The sequence below is a fragment of the Mesoplodon bidens genome (genome assembly GCF_964165515.1).
Source record: "Mesoplodon bidens genome assembly, chromosome: 1".
In the NCBI taxonomy this organism is placed as follows: Eukaryota; Metazoa; Chordata; class Mammalia; order Artiodactyla; family Ziphiidae; genus Mesoplodon; species Mesoplodon bidens.
The window spans coordinates 92,928,532-92,946,040 of record NC_138176.1 but is presented as its reverse complement, the minus strand read 5'-3'; the positions used below and the strand labels follow the sequence as shown (position 1 = coordinate 92,946,040).

The following is a 17,509-nucleotide window of genomic DNA, read 5'->3' as shown; positions in this document are numbered from 1 at the left end:
ATGGTGTATGATCCTTTTAATGTGCTGTTGGATTCTGTTTGCTAGTATTTTGTTGAGGATTTTTGCATCTATGTTCATCAGTGATATTGGCCTGTAGTTTTGTTTCTTTGTGACATCCTTGCCTGGTTTTGGTATCAAGGTGATGGTGGCCTTGTAGAATGAGTTTGGGAGTGCTCCTCCCTCTGCTATACTTTGGAAGAGTTTGAGAAGGATAGGTGTTAGCTCTTCTCTAAATGTTAGATAGAATTCGCCTGTGAAGCCATCTGGTCCTGGGCTTTTGTTTGTTGGAAGATTTTTTATCACAGTTTCAATTTCAGTGCTTGTGATTGGTCTATTCATATTTTCTATTTCTTCCTGATTCAGTCTTGGCAGGTTGTGCATTTCTAAGAATTTGTCCATTTCTTCCAGGTTGTCCATTTTATTGGCATAGAGAGAAACTCCAGCATGTTTTGTCCATGATTCTTAATATGTCTAAGAAGTAGGGAAAAAAATAAATGCAGAAATATACCACACACCATTTATATTTTTGCTTTAAAAGATTGTTCAATACAAATATGTGAACACAGTAATTTTAGGGGTATATGTTCTAAGAGCAAAGTTAGGTGTCCTATTTTAGTCTACGACCACTACATCTTGTAAGTGACTCAAGTTTCATTCTGCTTTGTTCTCTCATTAGAATACATCCGTTATGGTATAGATTAAAATTCTCTTTTATAGAAAGGCTTCCTGAAGAAGTTTTTTGAAATGAAAAAAGTCACTTTACTTGAAAGCCAACAAAAACGTTATTTATTAAACATATATGTATCTAAAAGGAGCTTTAATCAATGAAGACTAGGAGTTGGATTAGAAAACATCAAAAGGATGGAAGAAAGACACTGTAATTTCTTTCTGATGTATTCTGGTAATTTTTCATTTTCTCCATACCTAAGTGAAGCAAAAGAGAAAAAGATAAAATTATAACTTAGTCACTTGGTTTGTAAGAGTACCAAAAGGCACATTATATTTTTCAGTAATTCTTCAATGGCAAAGGCACTTCAGAGAGATCATACAAAATTATTTATTAGATACTTAAATTAAGCATACTCAATTTGTTTCCTTTACTTATTTTTATTTTTTAAAGATTTTTTTGATGTGGACCATTTTTTTTAAAGTCTTTATTGAATTTGCTACAACATTGCTTCTGTTTTATGTTTTTGTTCTTTGGCTGTGAGGTGTGTGAAATCCCAGCTCCCCGACCAGGGCTTGAACCTACACCACCCTGCATTGGAAGGTGAAGTCTTAACCACTGGACTGCCAGGGAAGTCCCTGTTTCCTTTTAAAATAGACCAATTTCTAAATGTATTTAAATAATAAAAAGAAAATTAGGTCAAAAAACTTGAACGGACTTTATAATTTCTAAAGCAAGCTGAAAATCTGGATTCCTCATTAAATTGAAGACACTAAAGAAAATACTAAGCTAAATGCATTATAAATGCATTTCTTTTAAATATTAAAAATTTCCAAATGACCATATCAAGTAAAATCTGAACTTTTATCTTCTGAACATGGGTTCTACCCATTTTATATCTGTATCCTTCCACTTTCTGGAGCATTTGAAAGAGTTGATTTAACAAAACCTCTCACTTTATGAGTTCTTTAAATGATGGTACTGCATATATACACACAAAAGCAGTTGGTAGATATCCACAAATTATATCTGTAGCAAGTATTTTCTCTACAGTATGCACTTTTCATAAAGTATCGTGTTTGTACTGGCACTGTCGGCACTCTACCTCTTTTCAGTAAGTTATGGTTTGAAATGTGGAGACCAAACTACTGCTTATTCTTACTATTCCCAGATCCTCCTTGTTAGCATACTTATTAGCCTGGCATACATCCTCCTTTAGAAGGAATATATACATTCAAAAAAGTCTTTTAAACATGAATCACTTTACATTAGATCAGGGGATACAGCCTTTCATTTGGGAAAAATAATCTGGTTACCTTTTAAAAGAAAGCTTCCTTGTTTCTATGTTCTTTTATGTACATTGTCTAAGTATATTTGAACTTAGAAATCCATTACTTCTGAAAAGGGCCAGCCTAGTTAGACTGAAGGAATAAGAAGGCTAAAGGAATCTAACCACTTGGAGTGGATAATCCATACCAATTACCCTGCATTCCTGTAAATATTCATAAAATATGCATTAAAAAGACTATTTGAGCTGCTATGAATATTTAAGTTTAAATAATAATATGAACTTTGTCAACATGAAAATAGTAACTTTTTAAAGTCATTTATTTCATCATATAGATAAAACAAAATTAGAGAAAAGAGCTGAATCTCAACCAGTATTTTAAGAACTTACCTAGTTGTTTGACCATCTGGAGATGAATAACTAATAGAAGACACTCCTGCTTGCACGACCAACTGGGACCCATCATTAAACTGAACCCACACAGCTCCACTAGTTAACTATAAAAGTAATAAGCAAGCAAAATTACTATAGAGGATATGAAGTTCTTAAAAGGTACTCATGTTTAACAGGATTTTCATATAGTTTAAAAAAAAAACCAAAACAACCCTTCAGGTAACTACAAATTTGGGGCTGTGATGGTAGTAACATTTGAGGATATTCATATCTTTTACAGATTATTCCTTTAATGGATAGGGCATCATAAATTAAAATTATTCTACATAAATCCTGTTTCCCATTCATTTCCACTAGGATATCTGAGCAAGCTTTTTTTTTTTTCCTTTCCCATAGTATTTCTAACCAAGAAGAGATTTAGGAAATAACCAAGCAACACTTTCTTAAATTAGAATTTCCCTCTATTCTTTGTTCTTAGGCCAAAAGAATTTCTATTCTGCTTGAGAATGTTACTTCTTTGCTTTTGAAATTGGTTCTTTAGTCACTGATGTTTACAATGTGCCACTCCAAACAGAGAACAGAGAAGACATGGACACTGGAATCAAATAGACCTGGGTTTACATCCAGATTCTGCAAACTAACTAGTAGGAATGTGCAGTCAACCATCCATTATGAGCCATAATTTTACTATCTATGAAAGGAGATAACATCAACTTTACTAGGTTTTATTTTGGGAAATGAGACAATGTATATGGAAAACATGGTACCACATAGCATGTACTCAACAAATGCTGAGTTCCCTTCCCGTTATTTCCTACCCCCCATAAAGGACTAGGCTGTTATTTTACTTCACTGGTAAGTAAAAATTACATGTGCTGTGCTCAAACATCTCCGAAGTTCAAGCTTTCAGAAAATATACAAATCTAAGTTTACACCTACATAAAATTCTTTAAGTTTGAAACTCAATGTAGACCTAATTTTCAAATGCAAAAATTCTTTTCTGCCAAATAAAAGTTACTCTATTAATATAGATTACAAATACTATTTAAAACTTACGACACCCTGGTCATTCTCAAATCCTAATGTTTAGCCATCATCATGACTTCTACTTTAAAAACAAATGGCAAGAACAGGTCACCTAGGCCCTAGCAGGCAGTTTGTTATCAACAATATCTAGAGCTTTCCATCTGTATACAAATAAAAAAATGTGAAAATTATTAATGATATAATCAATGCAAAAAAGGTGTAAAAACTGTCTTGCAAAGAGAAATCTAACTTCTCACCTGTGTAGCCCAACCAACATTTTTCACAAAAACAGACTTGAAAAGTTGTGCTGATTTAGGGAGACAATCTTTTAGACTACTAGGAGAGCTGTTAGTTCCAGAAGCTGCACCTGCAAGGCCAAGTCCTTCATTTGTAACCATCTACAAACAATAAAAGAAAGGAAGATACTATTCCTTAGCATTCTAATAAGCCAACTTCAGCAAAAGTAGATGATGACCGGATTTTCATTATCTTAAATTAATTTTTAAAAGACAAAATTAAAAAAATACAATCACATTACAGAAAATTGGAAAAGTATAAAATAGGAAAAAAAATCACATAACTACTGTTTTGATTTTGGTAGATTTCTTTTGTCTTTTTTTTCCCAAGGTATAATTTTTCATAGCTGCAATTATATATATGTATGTTTGTGTGTGTGAATACACACATACCCATATACACACACAGAGATCTATTTCTTTAATCTTGCATTTTACTACATTGCTGTATAGTTTTTATTGGCATGATAGTTCATTGAGTAAAAATATAAGTTTGTTTAACCATGATTCTATCATGGATATTAAGGCAGTTTATGTAAAAATAAAACAATATATGTCAATATATTTAGCTTTTTCCCAGAGGAGTCAGGTTAGGCCTTGCTGAGGTAATATTTAAACTGAGTCCTGAAAGGTGAGAAAGAATTAGCCATTAAGAGGTTTGGGAAAAGAGTTCCAGGTCAAGTGAACAGCATGTGGAAAGGCCCTGAGAGTTTGGCTTAATCAAGGAACTAGGCACAGAGAGTGTGGGGTAGCTCAGGATGAGACTGGAAAAGTAGGTAGGTGATAGTAAGGCCACAGTAGGGTGTTTTAGTTTTATATCAAGGACATTAGGCAATCATTGAAGAGTTTAAAGTACAGAAGTGACATATATTTACTTACAGAAGGATTAAGTATTGGTGCCTGTTCTGGAGAAGCTGCACTATTTATGATCATTCTGTTCAGAGATGGTGTCTCTCTCATTGGGTAGTTTGGATCCACAGAAGGAGGAGGTGTTAAGGCCTTAGGTGAACTAGTACTACTAAGTTTTCTGAAGGAGAAAGATATGTCAAATACATTCCTTTAAAGCTTTCAATTTATAGAAAACAAAAGAATGTTCATAATGTAAACATTAAACTGTTTTTTTAAAAAAACATTTCTACACATTTTAGCCATATTTAATAAATTTTCAAACATTTACCTTCCTACGATTATTGGGAAAAAGGAAGCACTTGCACTTTTCTTTTCCTCTTCTGAAATTATGGATTCCAGTGCTAAACAAATACGGTGGCCCTATTTCAAAAGAGTGCTTTCTGTCATTACTTCGTCTATGTCATTTGTATTATTATTAATTGGTAAGAAAAAACCTACTAAAAGTCGGTACATACCTCATTAGCATGGTTCATATACATTTTTATTTCCTCTTTCAAGCTATTAACTTCACTTTCACCTTTTAAGGTGTAAGATTTGCCAGTCTTTTCGATCACCTGAATTAAATCTTCTGTTTTGTGTATCTTTGCTCCTTAAAAATTAAGCAGAAAACCCTTTATTATTTCTTTAAATATTACTAGATTTATATTCATTATCACACTCCAGTACATAATGACTCCCAGATCAAGGTAACATTTACATTCACTTATTGGCCATTAATAAAATGAGGCTCTCAAAGTAGTATTCAAGAAATATAGGCCATTTTTCTTTTCCACATATAACTGGCTTAAGTTTGATACTTTTATATTTTTAAAAAACCACTACTCTCATACAAAAACATAACTGAAGGACAGCTATAATTATGTGTACTGTGTGAGTGTATGTAGTATGTGTCTCTTAAAGGAGGAAACTTTACAGATTAAAAAGTAACATCTTTATAGATTTATAAAATAAAATTCTCTGGTTCAACCTTATCCTTTTTTGATATTTATTATTCTAAAAATTTGGTATGTGTCCGTTTAAATTTCTAGTAAGAAACAGGATATTGTTTATTTCATGCTATTTTTTATAATATCAATCAGAATGTTGTTAAACTGGAGCCAAAAGGGGAAAGAGAATTAATATACGTATTAGAGAATAAATTGTTTACAAGCAAGTATATATAAATTTTGATTAACATTTGACATAGAGTATACTGTGCTGTATAATTTTTATGTATGGATACACACACACACACACACATACACACACACACAACTCGCTGTGTTGGGGAGTTCCCTGGTGGTCTAGTGGTTAGGATTCAGAGCTTTCACTGCTGTGGCCTCGGTTCAATCCCTGGTCGGGGAACTGAGACCCCGCAAGCCATGCAGTGCAGCCATAAATAAAATAAATAAATAAAGCTCACTGTGTTGAATTTACAAAAACCAAAAAACCCCACAACTTCTATGTTACAAACTAAAGGGAAAAAAATTACCATTTCTAAATGGCACTTACCATCATAAAACCAAACCTCAAAATCAGCACCAGGGGAATTCTCCATCAAAACACATTTAGCGTATCTTGTAAAATAAGTGATTTTGGGAGATTTAGATCTTACAAGCTGCACAAATCTGGAAGCATATTGATATTTTCGCCAGTACTTTTCTAGGGAGAGAAAACAAAAAAGTTACCTAACATTAGGGAATAAAGTGTTGACATAAATTCCATAACAATCTAACATTTATTTCTACTCTTCCTCAAAAATTCAAGTTGAAAGTTAATAATCCCATTACCCAAAGTTAACAGTCCCATTACCCAAATAAAAATATTTTAGAGATGTAAGTCTACTATTTTAATGAAAACTAAAGACAGTATAATAAAATTCCTAAGAAGTATATAACAAAATCTGATGATTAGTATCATTATTTATTAAAGTTTTTTTGATGTGGACCATCGTTAAAGTCTTTATTGAATTCGTTGCAACATTGCTTCTGTTCTGTTTTGGTTTTTTGGCCATGAGGCATGTGGGATCTTAGCTCTTCGACCAGGGGATAGAACCCGCACCCCCTGCATTGGAAGGTGAAGTCTTAACCACTGGGCCGCCAGGGAAGTCGCAGTCTCATGATTATTTAAAAAATCTCTTATTTGAATCACTGACTCCTTATTAAAAGTAAGATAATGACTCCAGGAAAGTTTTAATAAATGAAATGAAAAGAGTTCTGAGATAACAGAACCAAATGACTTTAGCACTTTTTATATTAGTAAAACATAGAGTAGTAAATTTTAGCAGTTCCCTGTAACTATGGTCATTTATAATATTTGATAGTCTTGTCTACGTGTCTTAATTTCTAACAGAGTTAGATTAGATAGGTTCTCTTATTTGTTTCTAAGTTATCTTGGGAAGTCTTACTACTCAGTACTTAATTTCCCAATTCATAATATCCAGAAGCTAAACCGGGAGCCAAATTTGGTTAACCACAATTACAAGTGATCATTATGTAGCACAGTAATGATTTCAAAAGTCAAAAACCAGATACTTCATGTTGAATTTTTAACATGATTCTAGACAAATTGTAACTATACAAGTGTACAAATTATATTTGTGTGACACATGACTAATATTCTAGAGTTAGTTTTTACTTAAGTAAACAATAAAATACCATTATAACACAGAATATGACTAAACATTGGATTAGTAAGGTATAGCACATCTCACCAGATATAAAGTTATAAGAACATAACCTGCATCTCGACTGAAGCCAAAATATTTACAATTTATGATACCCACAGTATAGAGTTTATGTATATATAAATCCATTATCTAAATTTATTCCCTGGTAAATTTACATACCTGGTAAATTGTCAAAACTGTACCTACTGATGTTGTCAGTAGGTGAGGGCGGTCTATCTGCAAGAGGAAAACCTCTTCCGTCATTTGGATAATAAATAGTGATCTGGCAAAAAATTTTTAAGAATTTTGATTATATGCCATTAAGTTAGAGCACTATATTTTGTTACTAAAATTATAAAAAGAGCTCACATGTATATTATTTTTATTGAAAATGCTAAATATTCTCTAAAAGTAATAGTTTTGCTTCTTAAACTTAAGCCTAAAGTTTAGATTTTGTTCCTGGTTATAATTAGTTTTTACACCACACTAATTTATTTAAATGTATGTAGTATGCTATTTTAGTTTTTGAATTCCAGAGATACTATCATATCAGGAAAAGTGACTAAAAATTGTTTTTTAAATATCATTATAGAATGAATGGAATGCTAAATGCTTAAGTGATGAAGCTGCAAGATAATAAAGGAAATCCACATTACCATATTTCCATCACTAGATATTTGAAGAACTTCTTTCACATATTCTTGAGATGCATACTCCTTTAGAAGCTCCACACATACCTCCTCTGAATCAAGTATGCTCACCTAAAAAAAAAAAACAAAACTAAAATCAGTAACAATTCTCTTATTTACCAGAACAGTTCTGACATACATATTAGTTAAGAGAAAAGTACTTAACCATGGCAGAAACAAAAATTAAAGTAAAAATCAAATAGCTGCTTCACTGCAATTGTCTAGACCACAGGTGTATTTCAGCACAACTGTGAAATATAAGGTATAATGAAGTGTGAAATGATAACCAGTGAGCAGAAAGAAAGCAGAAGGTAGGGTGGAGAATTTAAGAGCTTGAAAAGACAATAGCATGCCAAATAAAGGCAAGACTGGGTGAAAGGGACAAAAAGGATGAAGACAGAATTAAAAAATCAAAATCACCATTCCCAATGCACACATGACATTAAAAAAAGGCTATACTTAATTTTGTGCATACTCCTTTTCTTTAAATAGTTTCAGATGTTAAAAAAAGTTATATTTTCTAGTTTATCTTTTTGAGACTAGATTAAATGTAGAAACAATGAAAACAAAAGCAAAAGATAGTATTAAATATTAACTTAGTTATTAGGATTGTGAATAATATTTAACACAGTATTTAGCCAGTATTACTTTTAAATGTTTTTCATTATCAATAATTTAAAATTCAAAAATTACTATCAATTCACCATTCTTAAAGTACCCAGAAGGAAACAACAGCTATTTTTCCATAAACACCCAGTCTCTTTTAAGTGAGTTTATAAAGTACGTATCAAAAATACAGGGACATTATAGGGAACTGAAAAGATATCATTATGTTTGATACCAGAAACCATATACTCAAGGAAAATAGCATCCAGTGATTTAGAAAAATAATGGACATACCACAGCCTTCTTCGTTTTCTGTCTGATTGGTTTTAACCTGTAAGCAGTCAAAGGAGATGTAATGCTTCTTAATGTATGTTTCTGATAACCCAGTGGTGGCTCCATACCCCTTGTCTTGCTTTGTTCGGAAGAAGGATCTAAGCCAAAAATAGATTCTTGTTGAATTATCTCAGGTTTACTGTGAAATGCAGTCATATATTTCATGGTATTCAACTGTTTTGCAGAATGTGCATTATCAGAAGCATCAGGGCTCTTTTTGGCTCTTATATCAGTCCAGGCATTTCTTGATGTGTCCTGCAAATCTGGATGGCCCTGGAAATCTCTGTTTGGGCTAATGCTGTTGCGCTCAGTAGTTTCTCTTAAATGAGCTATAATATACATAGAATAAAGCAATTTAGTGAATAAAAAGTCAAGTCTACACAAAACAATGTCATGCTGGTTACAGTAGCATTCTTTTTTCCTGAGGAACAAAAGAAATCTAGTTTAAAAAAAAAGCTTGTAATTTTTCAGTTTAAGGTATGGCATAAGGGAATTCCCTGGTAGTCTAGTGGTTAGGATTTGGTGCTTTCACTGCCAAGGGCCCAGGTTCAATCCCTGGTTGGGGAAATAAGATACCACAAGCTGCACGGCTCGGCCAAAAAAAAAAAAAAACAACAAAAAGATATCGCACAATAAAATAGTGACTTTAAAAGGACATTTTAAGCCAGCCTGCAAAGGAATAACTTGTCTAAGACTAAGAAAGAAAAGATATTAATATGAAATAAATTTTTCAATCAAAGCAAAAACTAGGGTCACCTACTAATACTAAAGCAACTGCCAATGCTGCAACAAATACAGATTTGAGAGGAGTTCCCAGGTAATAATTCTACATAACATGTAAATTCACTCTCTTTAAGCTAAGGACTATTTCATGTTTACTTACAAAATATGCAACTAAAACCAAAACACTCTAAAATATATGAAATAGGTTTATGATTAATACTTAATATTACAAATGTATTTGTACCCACATTTCTAAAACAGTTCTTGAACTTTACCCATTTAAATTTTATATAGTTTTAGAGTTCACATGGGAACATTATTTTTTTTAAAGCCCTTAAAATGATTAGACTATATAAAACTTTGTAAGGCAATTTTTCTAATGCTAAATTATAAAAATCTATATCTCAGCTTTCCCCTTAAATGACTTTTAAGTGCCTCCCTCCATAACTCCCATTATGACAGAAAATATCTTATATCAAATAATATAACTTTAAAATTGTAGCAGCACTACTAGAGTATTATAAACAAGGTTATTTCAGACATGTCCATGTTACCAAATAAAAGTATCTATAAACACAATAGAAGGTTAAGTGCAAGATTAAGCACATGGCAGTTTTGTAGTTTTAAAAAACATAAACTTGAATTATCATCTTTAACAAGTACACATGAGAAGATTAATTCTCTTTTGGGCCCTTGAAAATAATATACATGAAAAAAATAGACTCTTGAGGTGACATAACAACTCTCTGCTTAAATTACAGCCATATTATGCACTTTGTCTGAGGTAACATGATACTTAGTAAAAAATTCTCTCCTCCTCTCCATATGTTTCTTTTGTTTTCTTTTTCCATCATTATTTTCCAACCCACCTTCTGTGAATGTCATGTTCAATAATGAGAAATGTTTAACTTTCAAATTCTGTATCTATAAATAAAATAATGACTTGGATGACAGCTGTTTAAAAATGTTTAGGTTTTAGTAGCTGTGTATTTTAGTGTATGTGAGGTCCCATTGGTACACTATGATGGTCTACATCACCTTCTACTTAAAAATGAAGTCAACCATCTTTTGATTATTTTATAGGCACTGATAGTAGGTACTTATTACAGAGAGGCTGCAGGAGCGGAGGGGTTAAGAGTAAAGTCTCTGAGCCAGACTGCTTGGGTTATACTCCTCTCTCTTGTATTTATGGACAGTGCAGCTTGGCAAATTAACCTTTGAGCACTACTGTTTCCTCATTTGTAAGACAGGGCTAATAATAGTATCTTCCTCATATGGTTTCTGTGAGAATATTAATAAGTTAATAATATATGTTAAGCATTAAGGACAGTCGCTGATACAGTAAATACTCAAACTGTGTTAACAGTAATTATTACTATTATTGTCACGGTTTATTGAAAATACACTATTTTCTTAAGAAAACCCAAATAGAAAACTGCAATGCTTGGTAAGTGGCCAAGTCATTAACTTTTTATTAAATAGCCCATTAAAAACTCACCATTTATTTGCAGATTCCCAAACCACTGTTGCACCATTTCAGTCTGAGCTGTCTGGTCTGGAAATGGAAAAGGAGTTTTTCCTGGACAAAGATGATTGGAGCTAAACAAAGAAAAAAAATTTCCCATAAACTAATAAAAAATTATCAGGTACTAACCTTTTAAGATAAAAAAACACTAAAAAAGGGAGCTCTCTTCTGATATGAATACCTAAAAATTTTTACAGTAACTGTAGAAGCCAACATTTGCATAACTAAATTGTGTCTATGAAGCTAAATTCCCATGCCAAAATGCCCATGGCACTATAACAACATTTCTATATGGCTACTGTCCTCTTTTAATTTAAACATAAAAATCAAAGATCAGAAAAAGAAAAACACTAGTCACTAAAAACTTGCCTTCATGTGAGAAGCAGTCAATAATATGATTACTCATCACTTAGGGTCAACTTCTCTTTCTCTATTTGTGTGTGTGTGTGTGTGTGTGTGTGTGTGTACAGTTACTGTTAAGAGTACTTTAGGAATCAGACATGTTTAATATATGATACATTGCACTGGAGACCTGCTTCATATAAAATTTAAAATGACACTAGAAATTCCCAAGTATTAAACACATACTACAAATACATTCATGAGCACATACACTCATTTTAAGAGATTCTTAACCACAATTCAAAATCATCATTCTGATTCTCTTCCTATTAAAAAACAGAAGTCATAGTTAAAAGTGCCCCAGGAATATCTGACAAGGTTAGAAAAAAGGTAACCCTTAGTTAGATGCAGCTTCATGTTTGTGCTAATACAATGTTTATCGAAAAGTAAAATGCTTTTTGATAAAATTATTCTTACAGTGCTTGATTGTTATCAGGTCTTTCAAAAGATCCAGGACCATTGGATGTCTTTTCTTTCAAGAAGTGAAGAATATTAGCATTGCTGTTTGTGGATGAGTATCTTTCTTCATTTTCATCTACTCCTGATCTTTTGGATTTTGAAGGCATTTCTGCTGAGTAACACCGTTCCATTGTATATGTTTTCGCTCGCGACTGACTATTAGAGATGCCAGATCTATCAGAGGAATGGGCTCTACGAAGGTATCGAGAATGTGGCCTTTCTTCTGCCTCTTGGATTGCTCTCCCCCTTCCACTATTACTGGTTTCTTGTTCTTGATTTCCCCACTGAGTATAAAGGCTGCTTCCATCTCCTGAAGAAGAAAAATCACTTGAATTTTTATTCTTTGGAAATATAGTCATTTTATTTGGGAGTGGATGGTCAATCAAAAGTCTTCTTCTGTCAAATAAACTACCACTCATACTGGTACTGGAAGAAGCCGTAATTGCAGTAGAAATTGTAGCATGTCCACTATCAATTGAGTCTTCCACAGTTCCTAAATGTTTACTTTTTGTTGAAGAATTTCGGGACATAAAAGGATGGTCTAATACTGAAGACAGACTTAAACGATCTGCTGGATTTCTACGAAGTAACTGGTGAATAAGGTCCTTGGCTTCTCTTGACAAGAAAGTTGGCATTTCATAATCTGCCAGTACAACTTTATTTAACGTGTTCTTGATGGTGTCAGTGTCAAAAGGTGGTCTTCCAATAAGTAACGTATAAAACATACAGCCCAAGGACCAAATATCAGATTCAAGTCCATGTGCACTTCGAGTTGCAATTTCTGGGGAAATGTAATTAGGAGTTCCACATAAAGTATAGTGCTTTTCGTGTGGCATTTTCAATTGAGTGGCCAGCCCAAAATCAGCGATCTTGATGTTCATATTACGCGTAAGTAAGAGGTTAGAAAGTGTGAGGTCCCGGTGTAATATACCATGAGAATGGAGATACAGCATTCCTGTGATGATCTGGTGCATGAAGTGTCGAGCTGTTAGAATGCAAAAAATAAAACTTACAATTTAGAAAATCTGAAGATTCAGTATTTAGAATACATTATGAAACCCAAGTACATATGCCAGTATGACAATTAGTAAACTGGTTTGTAGCTTAGCTTTACCAGCCAAAATACCACTCTGATAATTTCATAATATTCTTTAATAATTCCCATTAAGACAACTAGGCACTCCTTTTAAACTCTGTCCTTTCCAACTAATGAGTTTTCTAAATACAGTTAAGGGAAGCTTAATTTTATTAGGAATTGGGAGTGACTAGAGTTAACTAGGGTAACCAGAAGTCCATAGAAAGAGAAAATATTTATAATTAAACAACTCATAAATAATTCAAATTGTAAAAAAGAGAAAAAAAGAAAAGCAAGCTGAATTTCCTTTGATGTCCTCCCAGACCCTCCTAAAAAGTAGTCACTATTAACAGTTTATATATATTCTTTTAAACTTTTCTTCCATGTGCTTATGTACATTTAAATCTATAGAAATACACTGTAATAAATGTTTTTAAAATATAAAAATGGTATAAAATATACTTTATTACTTTTTTTTGCCACTTCACAATATTTCTTGGAGATATTTCTATGTCAGTACACATAGATCTCCATCTTATTAAATTGCTATTGGTTAATATTTGGGTCATTTCAAGATTATAAAAAAATATAGCAATAAACATTCTTGTACATGCTTGTTTTCTTGTGCATATATATGGGGTGCTTCATTATGGTAAATTCAAGAAGTAGAATCACTAGGTTCAAAGATAAAATTTAGTATTTTAATACCTTGCCAATCGCCCTCCAAAAGGCTGTTATTTTCAAGCATATCCTTGTTGAAATTAGGTAGTCTCAATCCAATGGGTAAAAAAATGGCACTCATTATTTTAGTTGGCGTTCTTATGATTACTACTAATTTTGAGCATCTTTTCGTATGTTTATTGGCCAATTATACTTTCTCTTCTGTGAACAGTCTGCTTACATCCCCTGTCCATTTTCCTATACAATTATCTTTTCTTTTAAGGCATGCCTTATATTTTAAATATTAATTGGACAGCCATTTGTTATACAAATATTTTCTTCCTATCTTTAACTTTTAAATTTGTTGACAGTATCCTTTGTCATACACATTCTTAATTTTAATTAGTCAAATTGGTAATTCATTTCCTTCCTATCTTTTGCAAGTTGTCTTATTTAAGAAGGCCTTACTATTATACAGTATTATGAAAAATGCAGTACTCATCATCAATATGTATATGAATTTATTTTCTTATTATGTATTATGTTCTTATTTTCAGTCTAAGGATATGAACATTTCCTTAACTCTTAACACATATGACCAAATTGTTTTCCAAATGGGTTAAATATAGATCAAATGGACAAAAAGCCTATCAGCAACCACCTTTCTTAGCTTTCAATCTTAGCCTGCAATGTCAGTTAGCAGGGTAAGATAATTTGAAAACAATCATTTGTGTGATGATATACGGACCTTACTTGATCCTGATCTGAACTGTAAAAAAAGTTACTTATAAGAAACCGGGGAAGCTGAAACTGACAACGTGCTTGATAGCAAGGAATTATTAGGTGTGATAGTGACTTTGTGCTTACTTTTTTTTTTCTTTTTAAAGTCTGCATCGTTTAAAGATAAAAAGATGTCTATGATTTGCTTCAATATACTCTGAGGAATTGGGGGAATAAGAAGGGTACAGATGAAACAATGAGTTGATAGTTTTGGAAGCTCAGTGGTAAGTTCATAGGGGCTCATTATATTACTGTCTCAATTAAGTGTTTGACATTTCCTATAATAAATGGTTTCAACAGGTACTGTGTTTGACTTAGAAACTACTTTATAGTCATCAACAGCATTCTAAAAAGCTTTTTCTAGATTTGAAAAGATACACATTCAACTGTGACCAATGACTTAATTTAAAATGTTTTGGCAAAAGATGGATAGCAAATTTCTTCTTCTACTTTACTTCTGTAATGCCTGAATTATTTATATGGATTAACAGCTTTTTTAATTTGGGGGGGGGAAATCTCTTTTTATAGCCCAAAATAATAATTGAAACAGTTTTACTAAATATTATAAAACAGTACATTCTTCAAAACTACAAAGAATAAAATTTGTATTTTCTAAAAAAAAATTTTTTTAAGAAAAATGAAAGAAAGAAAAAAAGAAGCACAGCCTACCTTCATTTTCTGAGAATGGTTTTCTTCTGTTTTTTAGATACCTGTTCATTTCTCCATTATGGCATATTTCTAATACTAGGTACACATAATTGTTATCTTCAAAATAGTTATACAGCTGAAATGTAAAAGGGCATAATAAATTATAATACAGAAAAATTCAATGCCCTTGGCCACTTTTACAAAATTTGTATCTTACCTCCAAGATAGAAGGATGTTTCAATTGGCAGTGTATTTTCACCTCATTTTGGACTCTCTGTACCATTCCAGCTTTGTACATGGCTTTCTTATCTATCTAAAAATAACACGAGAGGTTTAAATGTTGATGATAAACTTTCAAATGTGAAGTTGTCATGTTAACTTTGAAAAGAGAAAGTATACTTTAAAATATTCTGAAGTCCTTTTATCTTCTTTTTGAGATCAATTTATTTCGTTGTCTATTTTCCCCATGCACCTAGCCGAGTGCTTGACAGAGTGGACATTCAATAAACTTGCCCAATGCATTCTAATACACTCTACCAACTTAAAGAATTTAATAGCTCAACCATCATATCTATGATAATAACAACGAATAAAATTTAGCAAAGCTTTAAAACAAAACTTCTCTTCCCTTTTCCTACTGGTTTAGGTGTTTCTTAATTTGCTTATGTTACTCCTATTAGACTGACTTCTAACAATCAAGAATAGTACTTTAGCTTTTTACAGTGTAATACAGAACTATGCACAAGTGTATTCTTCTTATTATAAACACATTATTTGTTCTTTGACTGCTACCAATTACTCTAAGTTACGTATAATTAGAACAGATACCAAATCTAATGAACATGAGTAAAGACAGAACACTTATTTAAGCATGGTTAAGGATCTCCTAAGAGATCCTTAAGTTTAACTGTTGGAACTACTGTCTTCTACCTAAGCAATGGGTTTTTTACAGCATAAAGAAAAGGCTGGCAGGTAAGGAGTTTCTAACATCTCAAGTAGCAAACCTCTCTAGTTACTTGCAAAGTAGAAGTGAGAAGCTGATTAACATATTCTTACCATTTTGATTGCAACTTCCAAACCAGTGTGAATGGACTCAGCTCTATAGACACCAGCAAATGATCCTTTACCAAGCAGATTTCCAACTTTAAAATCCTTAAAAGTTAAAATTAAAGAAAATGTGTGATGATTTTCGACGTAGAAAGGAAGAAAAATAGGAAGGGGCCGGCAAAAAGAGGCTAAAATGGATCGGGAGGAGAATTTGCATTCAAAATTCAAGCAGGTATCACACCTCGATACAGCAGGTGTCTGGGGTGGACAGCATGTTGACGCCTTGCGGGTCTCTGAGCTTCCAGGCTGGTCTCTGGATAGAGCACCCTAATGATCTGGTTCCTCAGCCTCAGCGTAGCCTCAGCATCCTCGTCCCACCTCCAGCCAGCCCCTGAGGGCTAAGGCCCTGAACGGAATCCCGCCGCAACTCCCGCCGGAGGTAACCGCCATCCCCTTGGAGAAGGGGAAGATAGCCTTGCCCTGCTCTAGCGCGGCAGCTCCGGCGGGATCGCTGACATGAAGCCGCGGTGTCTAGGGACAGAAGGGCGGGGCCACGAGCAACACACCTGTCCCACCGCCCCCGCGTCTCAGAGGGGCGGTCCGCTCCGCCCACAAACAGCCGGGCCCCCGGCGGTTGGGACCCTCCCAAAGCACTCCGGCGTCCAACCTGCAGCCGTTAGCTGCGCTCTATCCCCTTCCAGCCAGGGTCTCGACGAGTCCCAGCACTCCGACTCCCACCCGCCCTACTGAGGACTGCCGAGTCTTTTTACCTCGATCTTCTCCCCGATGCAGGTCGCCATATTTCCAGGCCGCGGTCCGTGCTCCCCGGATTAACTCCCTTCACGCAGTTCTTTAGAGGCAGCGCTCCAAGCAGGCAGCGTGTCTTGGCGTCCATCAGGCTCGGCTCTCTAGGCCGCCGCTCCCGGCGACGACACCACAGCCACCGAAAGGTCTCCCGGGCACCTTCCGAGGCCTGGGCGGCGCCTCCGCGCTCCCATTTTGAAAAACTCCCGCCGGTTGACGTTCTAGCGAGGTTGGAGGGGACGTAACGAGGCGGGGCGCTCCGCAGAGGCTGCGCCGGGCCGCGCATGCGTGGCAGGCTCCTTATCCGCTGGCCTCCGTGCCGAGGACCGGAAGTGCTTCGGCGGCCTAGAACTTGGTTGGGAGCGCTGGCAGTTCGGCTCTTGGAAGACCCGCTCAAGACGGATAAAAATGGTAGCTTAAGATATGAGACATTCACAACTGGTCAGTTACTCACTTCACGGTCTGAAAACCTTACTTCTTCCAATTCTGTAAAGGGTTTAAAACAATTTTTGAATTACAAATGCTTAAACTT

The 17,509-nt window shown here is 34.2% G+C and overlaps 1 protein-coding gene across 2 annotated transcripts; it reads right to left on the bottom strand.

Annotated features, from left to right (window-relative positions):
• Window positions 1-758: 758 nt before the first annotated feature.
• PLK4 (polo like kinase 4) lies at window positions 759-17,187 on the bottom strand. 2 transcript variants are annotated; one of them, XM_081253891.1, is made up of 16 exons: window positions 16,944-17,187; window positions 16,183-16,278; window positions 15,344-15,439; window positions 15,148-15,262; window positions 11,922-12,948; window positions 11,076-11,176; window positions 8,816-9,183; window positions 7,883-7,987; window positions 7,407-7,509; window positions 6,071-6,220; window positions 5,035-5,168; window positions 4,848-4,939; window positions 4,550-4,697; window positions 3,632-3,772; window positions 2,346-2,452; window positions 759-924 (listed from the first exon to the last, which is right to left on the bottom strand). In XM_081253891.1, the coding sequence occupies exons 1-16, from the start codon at window positions 16,971-16,973 to the stop codon at window positions 822-824; spliced, it is 2,916 nt and encodes a 971-aa protein (XP_081110017.1). In that variant the 5' UTR covers window positions 16,974-17,187; the 3' UTR covers window positions 759-821. The 2 variants fall into 2 exon arrangements, with proteins under 2 accessions (XP_081110017.1, XP_081110018.1); XM_081253892.1 differs by having other exon boundaries at window positions 8,816-8,952; window positions 16,944-17,185.
• Window positions 17,188-17,509: the final 322 nt, after the last annotated feature.